The sequence below is a fragment of the Bombina bombina genome, chromosome 11, assembly GCF_027579735.1.
Source record: "Bombina bombina isolate aBomBom1 chromosome 11, aBomBom1.pri, whole genome shotgun sequence".
In the NCBI taxonomy this organism is placed as follows: domain Eukaryota; kingdom Metazoa; phylum Chordata; class Amphibia; order Anura; family Bombinatoridae; genus Bombina; species Bombina bombina.
This window is the reverse complement of record NC_069509.1, coordinates 121939570-121959449: the sequence shown is the minus strand read 5'-3', so window position 1 is coordinate 121959449 and position 19880 is coordinate 121939570. Positions and strand designations below refer to the sequence as shown.

General features: G+C 40.7%; 1 protein-coding gene across 2 annotated transcripts in view; it reads right to left on the bottom strand.

The window, feature by feature from the left end:
* LOC128642402 (cytochrome P450 2K1) overlaps nt 1–19880 on the bottom strand; it is a 316728-nt gene that overhangs the window by 271581 nt on the left and 25267 nt on the right. For both annotated transcript variants that reach the window (XM_053695165.1, XM_053695166.1), the window contains exon 2: nt 4643–4805. In XM_053695165.1, the coding sequence (XP_053551140.1) occupies nt 4643–4805 (163 nt within the window). The remainder of the gene's footprint in view (nt 1–4642; nt 4806–19880) is intronic.

Sequence of the window (19880 nt, the reverse complement as noted above, 5' to 3'; positions counted from 1 at the left end):
AAAATTGCCAGTAATCAGTATATAAGAATGAATTCTATTTAATTTATTAATAGTAATCAATCTTAATACCTCTATAACACAGGCAATATACCCAAGTCTAATGGCATGCACATTCATGAGCCAATACATAAAAAATGATAATTGCCATGGTAACATCACTTAGTTCTTAAATTATGGTATTTTTCAAACATGCTATTTCCTATGACTATTTGTCAGCCCACTCACCTACTAATACTAATCAAACACTGATGAAACGACCTGAGGGTCGAGAAACGCGTTGCTTGATGTTTTATACCTTTTAAATTTTGTGTATAAATAAACTTTTGAGTTATCTGATAACCTGCTCTATTTTTGATGTTTATCGTTGGTTCGCCGACCTGTCCTTCAATTTGCCGAGGCTGGTGACTGGTAATTCATAGACAGCTCCTCTGTGACGTGGTCCCGCAAGCTGCTGCTGATTGGCTTCTGGATTCCATGTGTTGATCCAGCGTTTGTGTCTGTCGGGCGACCAAAGGTCCCGTCCTGTGCTGTGAGGCATACGTTTATGCCGCTACACTTGTGAGTACTCCCACTTTGAGCCGCTTTGTTATCCTTGCTCCTATATTGTTGGACGATACTGTCCCATAAGGCGCCTCTGTTTTCTGTCTACACAGATTCTTTTCATTTTCTCTAATAAGGACCACTTTTTCTTTTGCTATTTAGCATTGAGTTTTGTAGTTTTCATGAAAACCTCTATGAGCTCCCCAGCCCTACACCTCCTCACACTGACCTCCAAGTGGAGTCCTATCTTGAGGAAGCAGACTTACCCTCGCTTCCTAGGGGCAAATCCTTATCTCTTCATTAACCCATCTCCCTTCAAGAAGTTCTCAAAGCTTTTGAAGACTTACAAGCTGAAAAGAGCCCAGGCCCTTATGGGTTCACAAACAAAAACTGTAAGACATTTAAAATGATCCTGGCTCCCAATTTGGTCTCAATTGTCCAAGCCATTGATGAGAACTTTAATTTCCCGCCGATAATGCTTGACACAGACATTACGTTTATACCAAAATGGAGTAAACCTACAATGTCCCCAAGTAGCTACTGTCTCATCTCCCTTCTAACTTAAAGATCTAAAAATATTCGCTAAAATTAGAGCTAATAGGTTAAATTCAGTCCTCCCTGGACTTGTTATGGGTCGTGAGGTCAGGGTCAACACTATCCGACTGCTTAAATTAATGGAGTAGGCTAAAATGTCTAACTTAAAAACTAATCTTGTTACTTATCCGCAATTCTTAACCACTTTGGACCTCGCATGACCACCAGAATCCTTAGCCTTTATACATGTCCCACTGCCAGGGTCAGGGCAAATGCCACATTCTCTAAAAAAGATTATGAATGAGACAAGAAAGGGCTGCACATATAAGGAAAAACCAAAAGATACAGGTCCTTAAACAGGGACCAAACTAATACAAGTTAACATTATTTGCAGATTACATTTTAGTTACCCTCCCTTCTCCCCAAACCTCACTACAGGCTCTAATGGTGAGTTTGAAAGGTTTGGAAGCCTCTCTAACTTTTTTAGTCAATCCTCAAAAATCCAAAATACTGAACATACATTTAGACCAGACCCAATTCTCTCATTACGTAATACATGCCCGTACAAGTTACAGACTTTACATATAAAATACTTGGGCATTGCCTTAACACCCGATCCCCATAAAGTTTTTGACCTTAACTGCTCTATTTTTGATGTTTATCGTTGGTTCGCCGACCTGTCCTTCAATTTGCCGAGGCTGGTGACTGGTAATTCATAGACAGCTCCTCTGTGACGTGGTCCCGCAAGCTGCTGCTGATTGGCTTCTGGATTCCATGTGTTGATCCAGCGTTTGTGTCTGTTGGGCGACCAAAGGTCCCGTCCTGTGCTGTGAGGCATACGTTATGCCGCTACACTTGTGAGTACTCCCACTTTGAGCCGCTTTGTTATCCTTGCTCCTATATTGTTGGACGATACTGTCCCATAAGGCGCCTCTGTTTTCTGTCTACACAGATTCTTTTCATTTTCTCTAATAAGGACCACTTTTTCTTTTGCTATTTAGCATTGAGTTTTGTAGTTTTCATGAAAACCTCTATGAGCTCCCCAGCCCTACACCTCCTCACACTGACCTCCAAGTGGAGTCCTATCTTGAGGAAGCAGACTTACCCTCGCTTCCTAGGGGCAAATCCTTATCTCTTCATTAACCCATCTCCCTTCAAGAAGTTCTCAAAGCTTTTGAAGACTTACAAGCTGAAAAGAGCCCAGGCCCTTATGGGTTCACAAACAAAAACTGTAAGACATTTAAAATGATCCTGGCTCCCAATTTGGTCTCAATTGTCCAAGCCATTGATGAGAACTTTAATTTCCCGCCGATAATGCTTGACACAGACATTACGTTTATACCAAAATGGAGTAAACCTACAATGTCCCCAAGTAGCTACTGTCTCATCTCCCTTCTAACTTAAAGATCTAAAAATATTCGCTAAAATTAGAGCTAATAGGTTAAATTCAGTCCTCCCTGGACTTGTTATGGGTCGTGAGGTCAGGGTCAACACTATCCGACTGCTTCAATTAATGGAGTAGGCTAAAATGTCTAACTTAAAAACTAATCTTGTTACTTATCCGCAATTCTTAACCACTTTGGACTTCGCATGACCACCAGAATCCTTAGCCTTTATACATGTCCCACTGCCAGGGTCAGGGCAAATGCCACATTCTCTAAAAAAGATTATGAATGAGACAAGAAAGGGCTGCACATATAAGGAAAAACCAAAAGATACAGGTCCTTAAACAGGGACCAAACTAATACAAGTTAACATTATTTGCAGATTACATTTTAGTTACCCTCCCTTCTCCCCAAACCTCACTACAGGCTCTAATGGTGAGTTTGAAAGGTTTGGAAGCCTCTCTAACTTTTTTAGTCAATCCTCAAAAATCCAAAATACTGAACATACATTTAGACCAGACCCAATTCTCTCATTACGTAATACATGCCCGTACAAGTTACAGACTTTACATATAAAATACTTGGGCATTGCCTTAACACCCGATCCCCATAAAGTTTTTGACCTTAACTATAATACCCTCTTAACTGAAGGGAAGAGGGACTTGGAGTCATTTGGAGGGACACTGGAAAGATAGACCCCTCTCCTGGCGGGGCTGGGTTCAAGCCCTGAAAATGACTATCCTCCCATGCATACTTTATGTCCTACAGAAAGTCCCCATAAGGCTCTCCTCCAGATTTATTTCCTTTTTCCAAGCCTGTTTAAGCAGTTTGGGCTGCTAACCTCTAATACTGCTTAATTTTAGGAGATTAGTTATAGAAGTACTGCCATTCTCTTATAAAAAATAAAAAAACAGCCCCTAAAAAAATCTCTTTAACTGGATATGAGATACTACTTGGAGAATATGCAACCATCTCTCATGGATATATGCATATACACCAGATTTCACATAAACCCTAGTGGAGGTTATTAGCTCAAACGTTTCACAATTATATCTGGTGGTATATCTTTGGTTCACTAATTTATGGGTCACCTGTTAAGTATCTATTTTCCTTTTTGCATTATTTAATACATGATTTAATATATATTGATTGCTCCATTTTGTATAATTAAGGACTATTTTTGTGTGTTTAGGCAAATGAGCTTTGCTTTGTAAAGCATCATTTTTTTAATGTTGTTAATTTTAAAACTATTTTGTAAGCCACGGTTACCATGGCAACTTTGTAGCTTCTGATTGGTTGTATGGGGTTTAAATAGTAAGGAGATCATGAATAGTGTATCCTTTGATTAAGTGCTGTAGGGCACAAAACTCATAAGGATTAGACCTTCTTTACTTTTGCCAAACAGCTTTTTAATACGTCCAAATAAAGTTATGTTTTAATATTTTTCGAATCTGTACTTACGATTTGCTCAGCCATTGGATGTGCACCGCGTCTCATTGTTGTGGTATGTTTGGCTACCCGTAGTAGCCTCGCTTCACCCTTTGCTGTGAGAATTGAGGATCAAGCCCGGATCTAGAGCTGTGCCGTTTGTTTCTACTTGTAAAAACATTTATCTCCATTAAAGTCTATGGAGAATTATTATGTTACCACCAGTTTCCAATCTTTACCACATCAATGGAAACTAGGCCTAAGGCCTAGTTTCCATTGAGGTGGCAAAGTTTGGAAACTGGTAGTAACAAAAAATCTCCATAGACTTTCATGGAGATAGATGGTTTTTATCAACAGTTTCAACAATTTACCAATGGAAACTAGGCCTAAGAAGAGGGACACAATTTTATACCCATAGCAACAAAAAGCTCAGAAACAACTGATTTCTCACTCGTTAATAAGGACAACTCTAACAACTCTGGCCTAGTTTCCATTGAGGTGATAAAGTTTGAAAAATGTTGGTAAAATAAAAATGAAGATAAATGTTTTTACCACCAGTTTCCAAACTTTACCACCTCAATGGAAACTAGACCTCTGCTATTGGAAGGAAAATGCTTCCATTGACATAAAAACATAGATTTATGAAGTACAGAGACATCCAAATAACTGCTTTACATTTTAAAATATTTTTAGGGGAAACTGAGAAAAAAGTTAGTGTCACTTTAAATGTGTTTGATCCAATGATGTTTAGTTACCATTTCCTTTTATTAAATTTGTAAATATCGGCATGTCTGCTCTATCTCCAAAGTCATCAGCCTGGTTGACTAGAGCATCCTTCACTGTCTTGTATCCAGAAAGCACCACCATCTTCATAGGACCAAAATGTACAGTAAATACATCTCCATATGTTTCAGACATCTGTAATACAAATGGTAATTTAAGTTTTTTGTTGTGGAAAAATTTGTATTGAATTACAATAATTAAATATGATACTCACACTGGTCGGCATGGCGACAAAAAGAGATTACTTCCTGTCATATTCCAATACATCATAGCAAAGATAACACATTGCAGTCAACCTGGGGTTATTTTTTGGGGGTGTCATTTACCCATTAGAAGAGCTGTTACTCACATTTGTATTAGTATAACAAGGAAATCTCATTTAAAGGGACAGTAAAGTCAAAATTAAATTTATATGGATTGGATAGAGCATGACATTTTAAAAAACTGTCCAATATACCAATTTTGCTTAGTTCTCTTGGTATCATTTGCTAAAGAGTAATCATAGGTAAGCTCAAGAGCGTGCACGTGTCAAGCCATCTGGAAGCAGTGTTTGTAACAATGTTTATAGTAATGTTATACATAGTTGCAAACACAGCTGCCATATAATGCTACTGACACGCTTTGACAGCAGAGTTTGCAACAATATATAACACTGATTTAAAAATTGTTGCCTGATGGCTATGGGCACGTGCACGCTCCTGAGATCACCTATAATTACTCTTTAACAGACGATACCAGAAGAACTAAGCATCATTAATAACAGAAGTAAATTTAAAAGTTGTTTAATATTGCATGCTCTTTTTGGAATCATGAAAGTTTAATTTTGACTTTACTATTAGAGACTTTAAACAGTAAATACATGCTAGACAAAATAATGTATTCAAAGCATGGATCAGCATTAGAATAATATGTAGATGTATTTTACAATTTTACAATTATATTACTTGTTTTTGTAAGGCACTTTTAGTTTCTATAAAGTAACGTGCTCCGCCATGTTTGAACTAGTTTTCTATTTCTCACTGTTTCTACAAACAGGGCTTTGTGCAAACCTATTTTAAAAACCCTATGTTCTGCAAAGCCTTGATTGGACAGTCTCTTTTATTGCCTGTTTTATACCTGTCCCCATATAATAGTCCTCAGCAGGAACGACATATAAGGGGAAACAGTTTCGCGCGAGTGATAAGGGGTTTATTGCGGGTGTTCGCTCTTGTTGGGTTTACCGCTCGTATTACAAGTTGAAAGTAAATGTGATCACTTGAGTACAATCAAAATTCACGCTAGAATGCTCTGGTAAACTGTTTTACGAAACAAAAAAGTGTCACAAAACACATCAAAAATACATTACAAATAATATCTAATAAAAATTATTAAAAAAATATTGCACAAAAGAGTTATGAGGGCTCAAGCATATGAGGTCTCAGGTGTTAGAAAAAAAGGCAGGCAAAGGGCTTTAGCATAGAGATACTGTACATACATATGCATGTCTAAAGATGTATATGTATGTACAGTATGTATATAGATATATATATCCTATTATATAAAAGGCCAAGTGTGTTTGTCCGAAGCTGTCATGCACAGTAGAAGAGACAGCGAGGACAACACGAGGACAAACACACCTGGCCTTACCTGACAATCCATGGCATGCTGTTTGTGGCGAAAATGGGCGCGGCCGAGCGGAAGCGTGGGCGTGGCCGTGCATGGTCAGGGCGTGGTGGGGGCATGGTCGGCACGACAGAGAGGAGAGAGAAATAGAAAGAGAGGGGGAGAGACAAAAAGAGATAGGAAAGAGCTAAAGAGAGTGGGAAGAGCAGAAGAGAGGGGGAAGAGAGAGCAAAAGAGAGGGGAGAGAGACAAAGCAAAAGAGAGGGGGGAGAGAGAGAGCAAAAGAGAGGGGGGAAGAGAGAGAGCAAGAGAGAGGAGGGAGAGAGAGAGCAAAAGAGAGGGGGGAGAGAGAGAGCAAAAGAGAGGGGGGAGAGAGGGAGCAAAAAAGAGGGGGGAGAGAGAGAGCAAAAGAGAGGGATGGAGAGAAAGAGCAAAAGAGAGGAATGGAGAGAGAGAGCAAAAAAAGGAGAAACAGAGCAAAAAGAGAGGGGGAGAGAGACAGAGCGCAAAAGAGAGGGGGGAGAGAGAGAGCGCAAAAGAGAGGGGGAGAGAGCATAAAAGAGAGGGGGAGAGAGCGCAATAGAGTGGGAGAGAGAGCGCACAAAAGAGAGAGGGAGAGAGAAAGCACAAAAGAGAGGGAAAGAGAGAGCGCAAAAGAGGAGGGAGAGAGAGCGCAAAAGAGGGGGAGAGAGAGAGCGCAAAAGAGAGGGGGAGAGAGCGTAAAAGAGAGGGGGAGAGAGTGCGTGCAAAAAAAGGGGGAGAGAGAGAGAATAATCTTCACCAAAGTGTTAACATTTTTGGCTGGTGTAAAGTAAGATCAGATTCCATTTTGCACCAGTTCACCATTCACATGCTTTCCATGTTGTGTTTTACAACTGCACAACTGTTTTGTGTAAAGGATAACCATTCCCACTATTTTCATTTAACATCCAGCATCTTCGTAATTTTTAACCCTTTAAGTGGAAATAATCCGAACAATGTATTTACTGCTTACTGGGATGGTGCTCTAGGGCTGAGCATCGCCCGGGAAAGCCGGATGACATCACCAAGCACTGAAAACCAAGCACTGAAAACCCAGAAGTATCATCAAGGTGAAAAGGGAGCTGGATGGAGGGGGGTAAGTGTTCAAATCCCTCAATCTCAGCTGTTAAGCCCTAAAAACTTCCAAGACCCTCAGTTTGAAAGGGTATTTCATGCTTTTTCATGTGTCTTGGGGGTTTAAAGGGAAACTAAACCCCAAATTTTGCTTTCATGATTCAGGTAGAGAATACAATTTTAACAACATTCCAATTTACTTCTATTATCTAATTTGCTTCATTCTTTAGATATCCTTTGTTGAAGAAAAAGCAATGCACATGGGTGAGCCAATCACATGAGGCATCTATGTGCAACCACCAATCAGCAACTACTGAGCCTATCTAGATATGCTTTTTAGCAAAGGATATTAAGAGAATAAAGCAAATTAGATAATAGAAGTAAATTAGAAAGTTGTTTAAAATTGCATACTATTTCTAAATCATGAAAGAAAAATTTGGGTTTTCTGTCCCTTTAAGTATAAGCACTTAAAATAAAAGCAAAAAACTAAATTTATACTTACCTGATAAATGTATTTCTTTTTTAATACGATGAGTCCACGGATTTCATCCTTACTTGTGGGATATCGCCTCCTGGTCAGCACCACAGCAGAGCTGTATAAATAGCTCCTCCCTTCGCTCCCACTCCAGTCATTCGACCGAAGTTAGGAAGAGAAATGAAAAGCCAAGGTGCAGAGGTGTCTGAAGTTTAACAAAAACAAATAATAAAAATAATAACCTGTCTCATAGAACAGGGCGGGCCATGGACTCATCGTATCCAAAAAGAAATACATTTATCAGGTAAGTATAAATTTTGTTTTCTTTTTTAAGATACAATGAGTCCACGGATTTCATCCTTACTTGTGGGATACAATAACAAAGCTATAGTACACGGATGAAAAGGGAGGGACAAGACAGGGAACCTAAACAGAAGGCACCACTGCTTGAAGAACTTTCCTCCCAAAAGCAGCCTCAGCAGAGGCAAAAGTATCAAATTTGTAAAATTTGGAAAAAGTGTGAAGAGACGACCAAGTTGCAGCTTTGCAAATCTGCTCAACAGAAGCATCATTTTTGAATGCCCATGAGGAAGCCACAGCCCTAGTGGAATGAGCCGTAATTCGCTCAGGAGGCTGCTGTCCAGAAGTCTCATATGCAAAACGGATGATACTCTTCAGCCAAAAAGAAAGAGAAGTAGCCGTAGCTTTCAGACCCCTACGTTTCCCTGAAAAAACAATAAACAAAGAAGATGATTGTCGAAAATCCTTAGTTGCTTGTAAATAAAACTTTAAAGCACGGACTACGTCTAAATTATATAACAGACGTTCCTTCTTAGAAGAAGGATTAGGACACAAGGAAGGAACAACAATATCCTGATTAATATTCTTGTTCGAAACAACTTTAGGAAGAAAACCAAGATTAGAACGTAACACCACCTTATCAGAATGAAAAAAAAAATAAGGAGAATCAAACTGTAATGCTGAAAGCTCAGAAACTCTTCGAGCAGAAAAAATAGCAACCACGAATAAGACTTTCCAAGATAATAACTTAATATCAATGGAATGCATAGGTTCAAACGGAACCCCTTGAAGAACTCTAAGAATTAAATTTAAACTCCAAGAAGGAGTAATTGGTCTATATACAGGCCTGATTCTAGTCAGAGCCTGACAAAAAGATTGTACATCTGGAACACCTGCCAGACGCTTGTGTAACAAAATAGATAAAGCAAAAATCTGACCCTTTAAGGAACTAGCTGACAGCCCCTTCTCCAATCCTTCTTGGAGAAAAGACGAAATCCTAGGAATCCTAACCCTACTCCATGAGTAGCCCTTGGAATCACACCAATAAAGATATTTACGCCATATCTTATGATAAATTTTCAGAGTAACAGGCTTACGTGCCTCAATAAAGGTATCTATGACCGAATCAGAAAACCCCCGCTTAGATAAAATTAAGCGTTCAATCTCCATGCAGTCAGCTGCAGAGAAACTACATTCGGATGATGAAAGGGACCTTGAACGAGAAGGTCTTTCCTCAATGGGAGCTTCCACGGTGGCTGAGATGACATGTCCACCAGATCCGCATACCAAATCCTGCGAGGCCACGCAGGAGCAATGAGAATTACCGACGCCCTCTCCTGTTTGACTCGAGCAATCACCCTGGGAAGAAGAGCAAACGGAGGAAATACATAAGCTAGGCTGAAAGACCAAGGCACTGCCAGGGCATCTATCAGCTCCGCCTGGGGATCCCTGGACCTGGACCCGTATCTTGGAAGCTTGGCATTCTGATGAGATGCCATGAGATCCAACTCTGGCCTGCCCCATCTGAGAACCAGGTTGGAAAATATCTCCGGATGGAGTTCCCATTCCCCTGGATGAAATGTCTGCCTGCTCAGAAAGTCTGCCTCCCAGTTTTCCACCCCTGGAATGTAGATTGCTGACAGATGGCAGGAGTAAGACTCCACCCACTGTATGATCTTGGCTACTTCTGTCATCGCTAAGGAACTTCTTGTTCCTCCCTGATGATTGATGTAAGCTACCGTCGTTATGTTGTCCGACTGAAATCTGATGAATTGGGCTGAAGCCAACTGAGGCCAAGCCCGAAGAGCATTGAATATTGCTCTCAACTCCAGGAAATTGATTGGAAGTCGAGACTCCGCCGGAGTCCATACACCCTGAGCCTTTAGGGAGTTCCAAACTGCTCCCCAACCTAACAGACTGGCATCCATTGTCACTATCACCTATGAGGGTCTGTGGAAGCATGTCCCCTGAGACCGATGATCCAGTGACAACCACCATAGAAGAGAATCCCTTGTCTCTTGATCTAGAAGTATTAGAGGACACAGATCTGTATAATCTCCATTCCACTGCCTGAGCATGCTCATTTGCAGGGGTCTGAGATGAAACAGTGCAAATGGAACAATGTCCATTGCTGCCACCATTAATCCGATTACCTCTATGCACTGAGCCACTGACGGACGAGGATTGGACTGAATGGCTCGACATGTATTCAGAATTTTTAACTTTCGGACCTCCGTCAGAAAAATCTTCATTGAAATAGAGTCGATTATAGTTCCCAGAAAGGGCACCCTTGTCTGAGGAACTAACAAACTCTTTTCCAGGTTTACCTTCCACCCATGGGTTCTTAGGAAGGAAAGTACAATGTCGGTATGGGACCTTGCCAGTTGAAATGTTGATGTCTGGATCAGAATATCGTCCAGATAAGGCGCCACTGCAATGCCCTGTGGCCATAGAACCACCAGTAAAGACCCCAGAACCTTTTTGAAGATTCTGGGTGCTGTGGCTAGACCGAAAGGAAGAGCCACGAACTGAAAGTGTTTGTCCAGAAACGCAAATCTCAGGAACTTGAAATGATCTCTGTGGATAGGAACATGAAGGTACGCATCCTTTAGATCCACTGTTGCCATAAATTGACCCTCTCGGACCAATGGAAGAATGGTATGAATAGTTTCCATCTTGAAAGATGGAACTCTGAGAAATTTGTTTAGACTCTTGAGATCTAAGATAGGTCTGAAAGTTCCCTCTTTTTTGGGAACTACAAACAGATTTGAATAAAACCCATGTCCCTGCTCCTGAATTGGAATAGGACAAATTACTCCCATAGAGAAGAGGTCTTTTACACAGCGTAAGTATGCCTCTTTTTATCTGGTCTACAGATAATCGAGAAAGAAGAAACCTTCCTCTGGGGGAAGAATTTCTGAATTCCAGTTTGTATCCCTGCGACACTATTTCTATTGCCCAGGGATCCTGAACATCTCTCATCCAAGCCTGGATGAAGAAAGACAGTCTGCCCCCTACTAGATCCGGTCCCGGATCGGGGGCCAACCCTTCATGCTGACTTGGGGGCAGCAGCAGGTTTCTTGGATTGTTAACCCTTGTTCCAAGATTGATTGGGCCTCCAGGTAGACTTAGCTTGCGAATAGTTCCTTTCCTGTTTAGAGGAAGAGGAAGAGGGGATACCCTTGAAATTTCAAAAGGAACAAAAATTACTCTGTCTACCTCTCTGTCTGGATTTCTTATCCTGAGGGAGGAGATGACCCTTGCCTCCCATTATGTCAGAAATAATTTCTTTTAAGTCAGGTCCGAACAGGGTCTTCCCCTTGTAAGGAATAGCTAGAAGCTTAGATTTTGACGACACATCCGCAGACCACGATTTTAACCATAAGGCTCTGCGTGCTAAGATGGAGAACCCCGAACTCTTAGCCGCCAGTTAAGTAATCTGCAGAGAAGCATCTGTAATAAAGGAATTAGCCAATTTAAGAGCTTTAATCCTATCCTGTATCTCTTCCAAAGTTAGAAGTCTCAACTTTAAGAGACTCTTCCAGAGCATCAAACCAATAAGCTGCCGCACTTGTAACCATAACAATGCAGGCTGCTGGTTGTAAAAGCAACCCCTGATGAACAAAGATTTTCTTAAGTAGACCCTCTAATTTCTTATCCATAGGGTCTTTAAAAGCACAACTATCCTCAATGGGAATAGTAGTATGTTTAGTCAAGGTAGAAATAGCTCTTCCACCCTGGGGACCGCTTGCCAAGAGTCCCTGATAGCGTCAGCTATAGGGTACATTTTCCTAAAAATAGGAGAAAGAGAGAAAGGAATACCTGGACTCTCCCATTCCTTAGCAATAATTTCTGAAGTTCATTTAGGAACTGGAAAAACATCAGAATAAGAAGGAACTTCAAGATATCTGTCCAGCTTACTCAATTTTTCTGGAGGAACTACAATAGAATTACAGTCGTCCAAAGTAACTAAAACCTCCCTCAATAACAGTCGGAGGTGTTCAAGTTTAAACCTGAAAGAAACCACTTCTGAATCTGTCACTGGCAAGACATTACCCGAATCAGAAAGTTCACCTTCAGACAGAACCTCCATACCCTCCAATTCAGAGCCCTGGAAGGGTACATCAGAGATTGCCATCAGAACATCAGAGGCTGTATTAACCATGTGGTTTTCATTCCTCTTACGCTTGCCCTGAAATACAGGAAAAGCAGATAACGCCTCTGAAAGAGTAGAAGACATAACTGTAGCTATGTCTTTTTAAGTGATTACAGCAGAAGCTGTAGTGGTACTTGGCTCCGCTTGAGCAGGCGTTAGGGGCTGTGACGCTTGGGGTGAAAGTTGTGACACACTCTGAATCTCATCAGTAAGAGAAACATCCATTTGTGGAAAATTTTATCAAAGAAAATCTGCTCTCTAAATTGTAATGCCCTCTCAATACATGGGGGACAAAAAGTATCAGGGGGTTCCACATTGGCATTCAAATACACGGAACATGTCACACTTTGCGACTATCCATGATAAAACAAAGTTTGGCCGTGTCTCTTTAAATATAAAAAAGAAATTTTAAACAGTACTGTATCTTTAAATTTAAACAAACAATCTTAGTAATAGGCAGAAATAATTATAGGCAAAAACAGTTATAATAACATCACTAAACAGCACTTCTGCGCCTCAACAGCTCTGCTGAGGCGCTTACCTGCCCCCACGTAACATCGTCCACTGCCTCTAAGTTTCAGAACGCCTAAGACCGCATCTACAATTGCGGCATGCGAACTAAGCAACGTGCAGCAACCAGCTGAATAAACATCAGAACGGAAGTCAGCCTGAAGCCGGGAGCGAGATGCGCAGCGTCAAATAAGCGCACGAAAATAACCCTGCCCACACTCAGGCCTGAATTAGCATGGAAGCCTATGCGATCACCGGACTAAAGTACACCAAAACACAGCCTATTAAAAAAGTAATACCCCAAAGCATATAATAAGCCACCGCACTTATCCCCAGCGTCACATCCCACAGCACCACATAAATCGTCACAGAAGGACTCGTAAATAGCCCCTGAACGAAACCTACACTTTCAAGTAGCATAAACTGAAAGTGAACAAGTGACAAGGATAGCCCTAAATAAAGGTCTATATATCCCCCAACCTGAAAGGTAAAAAATACAGCCATGCCTGAGGTAATGGATGTCCCAGAACAAAAAAAAAAGCTGCACATACCTTAATGCTGAGCGACAGCATGAACAGTCCCACATAACAGGAGATCCTTCATCCTGCAGATCTGTGAAGACATACTGGGTCTTAGATAATAATTGCTAAGGCCATAATCTGAAGTGCAGCATAAAAAATAGGAGGCGCAGTGAGAATAAAAAATCCCACCAGTTCCCAATGCTTTAAAGCCACCTGTAGCTTCTACACTAGAAGCTGACAAGGCATATGGCTATACCCTAAATAAAATAGCAATCACTGGTACCATTTTAAAAATAATAAACTCTTGATTGAAGAATCTAAACTAACACCTCACTTTACCTCTTCCTATCACTAACAAGGCAAAGAGAATGACTGGAGTGGGAGGGAAGGGAGGAGCTATTTATACAGCTCTGCTGTGGTGCTCTTTGCCTCCTTCTGCTGACCAGGAGGCGATATCCCACAAGGATGAAATCAGTGGACTCATTGTATCTTAAAAAAGCATACTTGTGTTTAAGCACAACATATAAACACCTCTCTAAAAGGCCATCAAAAAGACCTAGAGCGTAGAGACCCCCAAGACCCCTTGTTTTAAAGCCCATAACTCCTCTTAAAAAAAGCCCTTATATAAGTTTTAATAGCCAGGTAATTCTATGGTAATAGGGATCACCTGGCATGAATAAATGTGCACTTATTTGCACAGAGGCTCATGGGAGCTTTGTGCAGATCAATGTTACATAACTATACCGAAAGCCATCAGTTTATATCTAGATAACTCCTTTTTTTCCTATAATGTTTTGAGGGGAAAAACACCCACCCACTATTGTTTTTAACCTTGTTTAGTAAAATTTTAATAAAAAAATCATATATATGAATTTTAATCTTCTGGGTCTCGAAAAAAAAAAAAGATATATAATATGTGTGGGTTTCTCACTGAAAAATTACCTACAGTAGGGCCTCAATATAAGCAGCATCTAAAATCTCCAAAACGGCTCAACACAAGGGTGGCAATGGCTCAGCAGTTAAAGGGTTAAGAGGAAATAACCATGGCTCTTGCGACTCTGGCCTAGTTTCCATTGGTGTGGAAAATTTTGGAAACTGGTAATAAAAACATCTCCATTAAAGGGACAGTCTACCCCAGAAACACCAGGGTGGGAGGTGGAGGGAGGATTGGTGGGCTAGTGCGTGCAGAGAGCCTGTAGGACTGCTTGTTGATGTGAGGTCTTCAAATGTATTTTTGAAGAAAGGCTGTGGGATCTTCAAATGTATGTTGTATGCAGAGAACCTGTAGCAATCCCTATGTCCTAGACTATATCTAAAATAGGTGCCTACCAAAATGTAAGGAAATATATCATAAAATATAAAAATATATAAAAAATAGAGTTCCGGTGGGCGGGATCAACGAACGGTAGCATGGCTGAAGAGCTCCGTGTAGACTCTAAATAAAACTGCCTAAATATATACAGCTACCGTATCCCCGCTGCTTTAGCTTGCTGGGCACTGTATCTTAACGGTGGGCCGGCCGCTTATTTATTTTGCGAAGGGTTAAAACATCGCCCTTGCCCCCGGAGGGCTCATAACTAGCTTAGTGGCGCAAAAACCGCATGTTAAAGCCACAACAGGTTTTCTACTGTAAAATGGATAACCTACCACCAGAAGATCTTCAAATTCTGGAGTCGCTACAGAACCTACTACTTCCAGCATTGACCCAGCTTGAGACTACCATGCAGCAGTTGTTGGCGGAGATTCAGACACCAAGATCCCTGCTTGCTCCACCAAGATGGCGCCGACCTGAAGCTGACTTACCCCGCGAGAATTTTGACTCGGATTTTAGTGACACAATGGGGCCAGAAGACGCACCGCGGAAATCAAACTACGACGAAGTATCGCCCAGCATTGCAGTCATCTACAATGATCCCGCATTAACAGGGAGAGAGAGCACTGTGGAGGTGCTGCGGAATGCCGACGCTCAGCGCTACTCTGCACGAACAGTGGAATGGACCCTTGTGCAGTTCAGGCTCTGGTTGGAGACAGGTTATTCACACTTGAGACAGGGATCTGACTATGGCCTGACTTCATCTGCCACGGGACACTCGGTGCTGTTGCACGCCCGTTCCTTTCAGAATTTGACGGATCCAAAGCTCACCTGGCAGGCTTTCAAGAACCGTTTGGCTACGGGTATTGGCTAATCATATCAGCGGTTCCAGGTCCACAATGGTGACATTTTAATCTATACCATTTTGCTAACTGATCACTTTGTAGGATTTGGTACTGTTTTCATCCTATCATCCCAGCTGTTTATAAGAGAATTCCTGGACATATTGCACAATAGCAGGACAGCAATGCTTTCTTTCTTGGTTTAGATAGGTGTTGTTTGTGATGTTGTGTTTTACTGTTTTTTTTTTATTTTTGCAACTGGGAAGCACTGGTGCGGTATGAGATGTAATCCAACTAACTGTGCTATAACCCCTGAGGTTGCAACAGTGCTCTAACGGCAGACTGATAGATATCTTCTCCTCTTTTTATGCAGTGCTTATTGCTTTTAGCTTAATTATTATTTTTTGTCACTTAGGGTAACTCTCTGACAGGCCCAATGATTTTATTTCTCTACTTAGGCTATACCTAGTCAGCTATTAGTTTAGCCACAAATCTGAACCTATGCTTTAACTTTTATCATGTATCAGGAGACAGGCATGTCATTTGCTGTCTGTATAAGTGCCGTTCTGTTATGTATACGTCACATAAGCTGCCCAGAAAATCTTTAATGGGTTCCAAGGCCTTACGCCCTCATATAGGCAAAGCTAAAAATAACTCACATTGCAGAATTCCTGATTTGGATATATCCTACCAATTTTTAATAGAGAAATCTATATTATAATCTTATGACTGATGTATTTCAAGAGTACCACTACTTAGATGTATGTATATTGTTTTAGTAATCTGTATCTGCCTGAAAGATTATCTTGCTGGTACTTATTCCCCTGAAGTGAGATCAATCCTTTCTATGCACCTACTCATGCCCTCTATTGCGCTGATGGATGTAGGCCTGCTCACTACACTCAAAATTTCTCCCCAGAAGCAGCAAGCACTTTGCTTCCTAAAATGTAGCCAGCAGGTGACACTCGCACCTCCCTACTTAAACTCACTGATACCCCCAACTTGGCAGAGGTTTCATAAAGGCTCACCATTAATTCTACGACTAATACAACCCTATTTGATATATGATTGCTGTGGCAAGGATACCCTCTTTTTCTTTAGTGCCTTTTTACAACTCTACTTTTAACCTTGGCATACAAACCAAGCAAACCTAATCTACCACACTAATCTTGAAGTATTAAGGAATGTGATATATAATGTGGGTAGTGAACATACCATAATTTCCTGTATTGAAATAATTTAAATAGGCCCTCTTGACAATAACCAATGATATACTAATCCCTCACTGGGGGGGGGGAGCATTAAGTGGTATTATCAACATAGCTCACGGGACTTAATTCTCAGCCGCTATTTTAGCATTATATCCGAATAAGAGGCCTGAAATCAATCTTGGTATCATTTCTGGGGTTCGGGGATAATATACAGACATATTGGGTAGCCCCCATAGGACATTATAATAATCTAACGCCCTGTATAACTATGACTAACTACTCAAGTTTCTAAATTACAGACCATATTGCATTTTATGCTGACTAGTGTTCTTGCAGTAGTTTAATTCATCGCAAGCTAAAACTCTAAATAAGTAGAGACTCTCCACATTCATTCCACAGGGGGATACTCACCCCAAATAGGAGAGGGTGCTGTTTGAAGTTCGAAGTTTGCTTTAGTATGTTACTGTCCCCTTGTTGTACCCCCTCAGTCCCTCACCACTCTGCCCCTCCCTCTCCCCTAGCTTCACTTCCCCCACCTATTCTTGTCCCCCTGCTCCTGGCCCCATGTTTGTTTATTCCCCCACCCCTCTCTTTTTTTTTTTTTTTTTTTCCGGTCCCCTTGTTTCTTCCCCCTCCCTTTCCCCTCTCTCCCTATGTTTGTTTGTTTGTTTGTTATTAAGGTTAAAAAACCCCAATGTGGCGGTGCAGATCCATATCGCTTAGAACAATAGTTGCCTACTGAAAAATTCTTGAAGTCATATGTATGTTATTGTATGAAAATGCAGCTGTTTGTTTTACCTTACCTGCCCTCCTGACCCACCCTGCGTGATGGGTTGGTGAGGCAACTTGTAACTCTGCACCCCTTCATGGTTATAAATAAAAGTTAAAAAAAAAAAAAAAAAAAAAAAAAATAAAAGATAAAAAATAATAAATAAAAGTGGCAATGTAAAATACAATAATAAATGATACAATCAATGGCAATAAATAAGTCCAATTGAGCATACAATGTGATGCAAATGGAAACAATATGTGCGAGAATGCACACAAGCGTATATATGGACACAGTCCAACAATTCACCAAATCTCTTCTCAGGCAAGTGGTGGAAATAGGGGAACATTCCCAGCTGATAAGGAGATACCAGAAATGAGGCCACTCTTCTATAATGTCCCGCCAGACAATTCAAAAGACTTCTCCGGTACCGTATCCAAACATGAATAATGTAGCAGCAAGATAGGGTTAAAATGTTTTATTAAAACACAGTTAAAACCATTCAGCAATGCGTTTCTCGGTGTCACATCACCGTTTCCTCAGGCTATACAACCAAACAATGCCTCAGGGCTTGTTTCCATTGAGGCCTTGTTTCTGTTGATGTGGTAAATTGTGGAAACTGGTAATAAACACATCTATCTCCATTAAAAGCCTAGTTTCTATTGAGGTAGTAAAGTTTGGAAACAGGTAGTAACATAAAAATTCTCCATAGGCTTTAATGGAGATAAATATAGAGAATTTTTATGTTACCAACAGTTTATAAACTTTACGGGAATGGGAAAGGAAACAAGAGAGGAGGAGTGAAGTGGCCATGGGCTGAGCGAAGAGAAGGGAGGGATAGTATCTAGAGAAAAGGTCAGAGATATTGGGGGGAACAGTGTTATTGAGAACCTTGAATGTCAGAGTCAGGATTTTAGGTTTTATTCTGGAGGCTAGAGGAAGCCAGTGAAGAGATTGATAGAGAAGTGCCACAGATGAGGAGTTACGTTTAAGGAAGATCAGCCTGGCAGAGGCATTTATTATGGACTGTAAGGGAGATAGACAGCATCTAGGGAGGCCAGAGAGGATGAAGTTGCAATAGTCAAGGCAGGAAATTATGAGAGAGTGGATTAAAGTCTTAGTTAAGTCTTGTGTGAGGAAGTGGCAAATTTTGGAGATGTTTTTAAGGTGGATGGGCAGGAATTGGCCAAAGACTGGATGTTGGGAGTGAAAGACAGATCTGAGTCCAGTGTGACCCCAAGACATTGGGAATGCGGGATTGGGGTAATGATGTTATTATCAAGAGTTATGGAAAGTTGGGTGTAGATATTTTGTGTGAGGGGGAATTAAGTAGCTCAGTTTTAGAGAGATTTAGCTTAAGGTAGTGAGAGGACATTGAGGATGAAATGTTAGAAAGACAGTTAGTGAGTGATACAAGTTAATAAGGAAGGAGATAGATCTGGTGCAAAGAGGTAGATTTGGGTATCATCATCAGCATACAAATGACATTGAAACCTGTGGGACTTTATTAAGGAACCTAAGGATGATGTATAAATTGAGAAGAGAAGGGGGCCAAGGACAGAGCCTTGTGAAAACCCAAAAGAAATTGGTAATAGGTCAGAGGATGTGCCAGAGAAGGCTACACTAAAGGTCCGGTTAAACAGGTAGGAGGAGAACCAAGAGAGGGCTGTGTCGCAGATGATGAAAAATTGGAGGGATTGGAGCAAGAGAGGGTAGGAGGAGAACCAAGAGAGGGCTGTGTCACAGATGATGAAAAATTGGAGGGATTGGAGCAAGAGAGGGTGGTCAAGAGTGACAAGGACTGCAGACAGACTGAGAAGTATTAACAGAGAAAAGAGGCCTTTTGCTTTTGCTGTAACCTTTTAAAAAGAGAAATGCTTGCATTGTTTGCAAACTTAACTATCTCAATGGAAACTAGGCCTCAAAAAGCTTATCCTTCCTCTTTACATCCAGGCCTTGTTTCCATTGATGTGGTAAATTTTGGAAGTTGATGCTAAAAACATTTATCTCCATTAAAATCTAGTTTCCGAATGTGTATTTTCCACCTTTGGCCTAGTTTCCAATGAGGTGGAAAAGTTTGGAAACTAGTGGTAACATAAAATTTCTCCATAAAGTTTCATGGAGATAAATGTTTTACTACCAGTTTCCAACGTTACCACCTCAATGGAAATTAGGTCAGTGTTTACCTTTTTATGTGTTAAATGCACAATGAGTATTAATTTGTGATTTTCTGCTTCTATTATTTTCTATGTGACACGTATTTGTATTCAGCAGCTATATCTTGACTGCTGGTAATGGGCTAGTTTCCATTGAGTTGGTAAAGTTTAGAAAATGTTGGTAAAAACTTATCTCTATTAAACTCTGTGAAGAATTTTTATGATACCACCAGTTTACAAATTTTACGTCATTGGAAACTA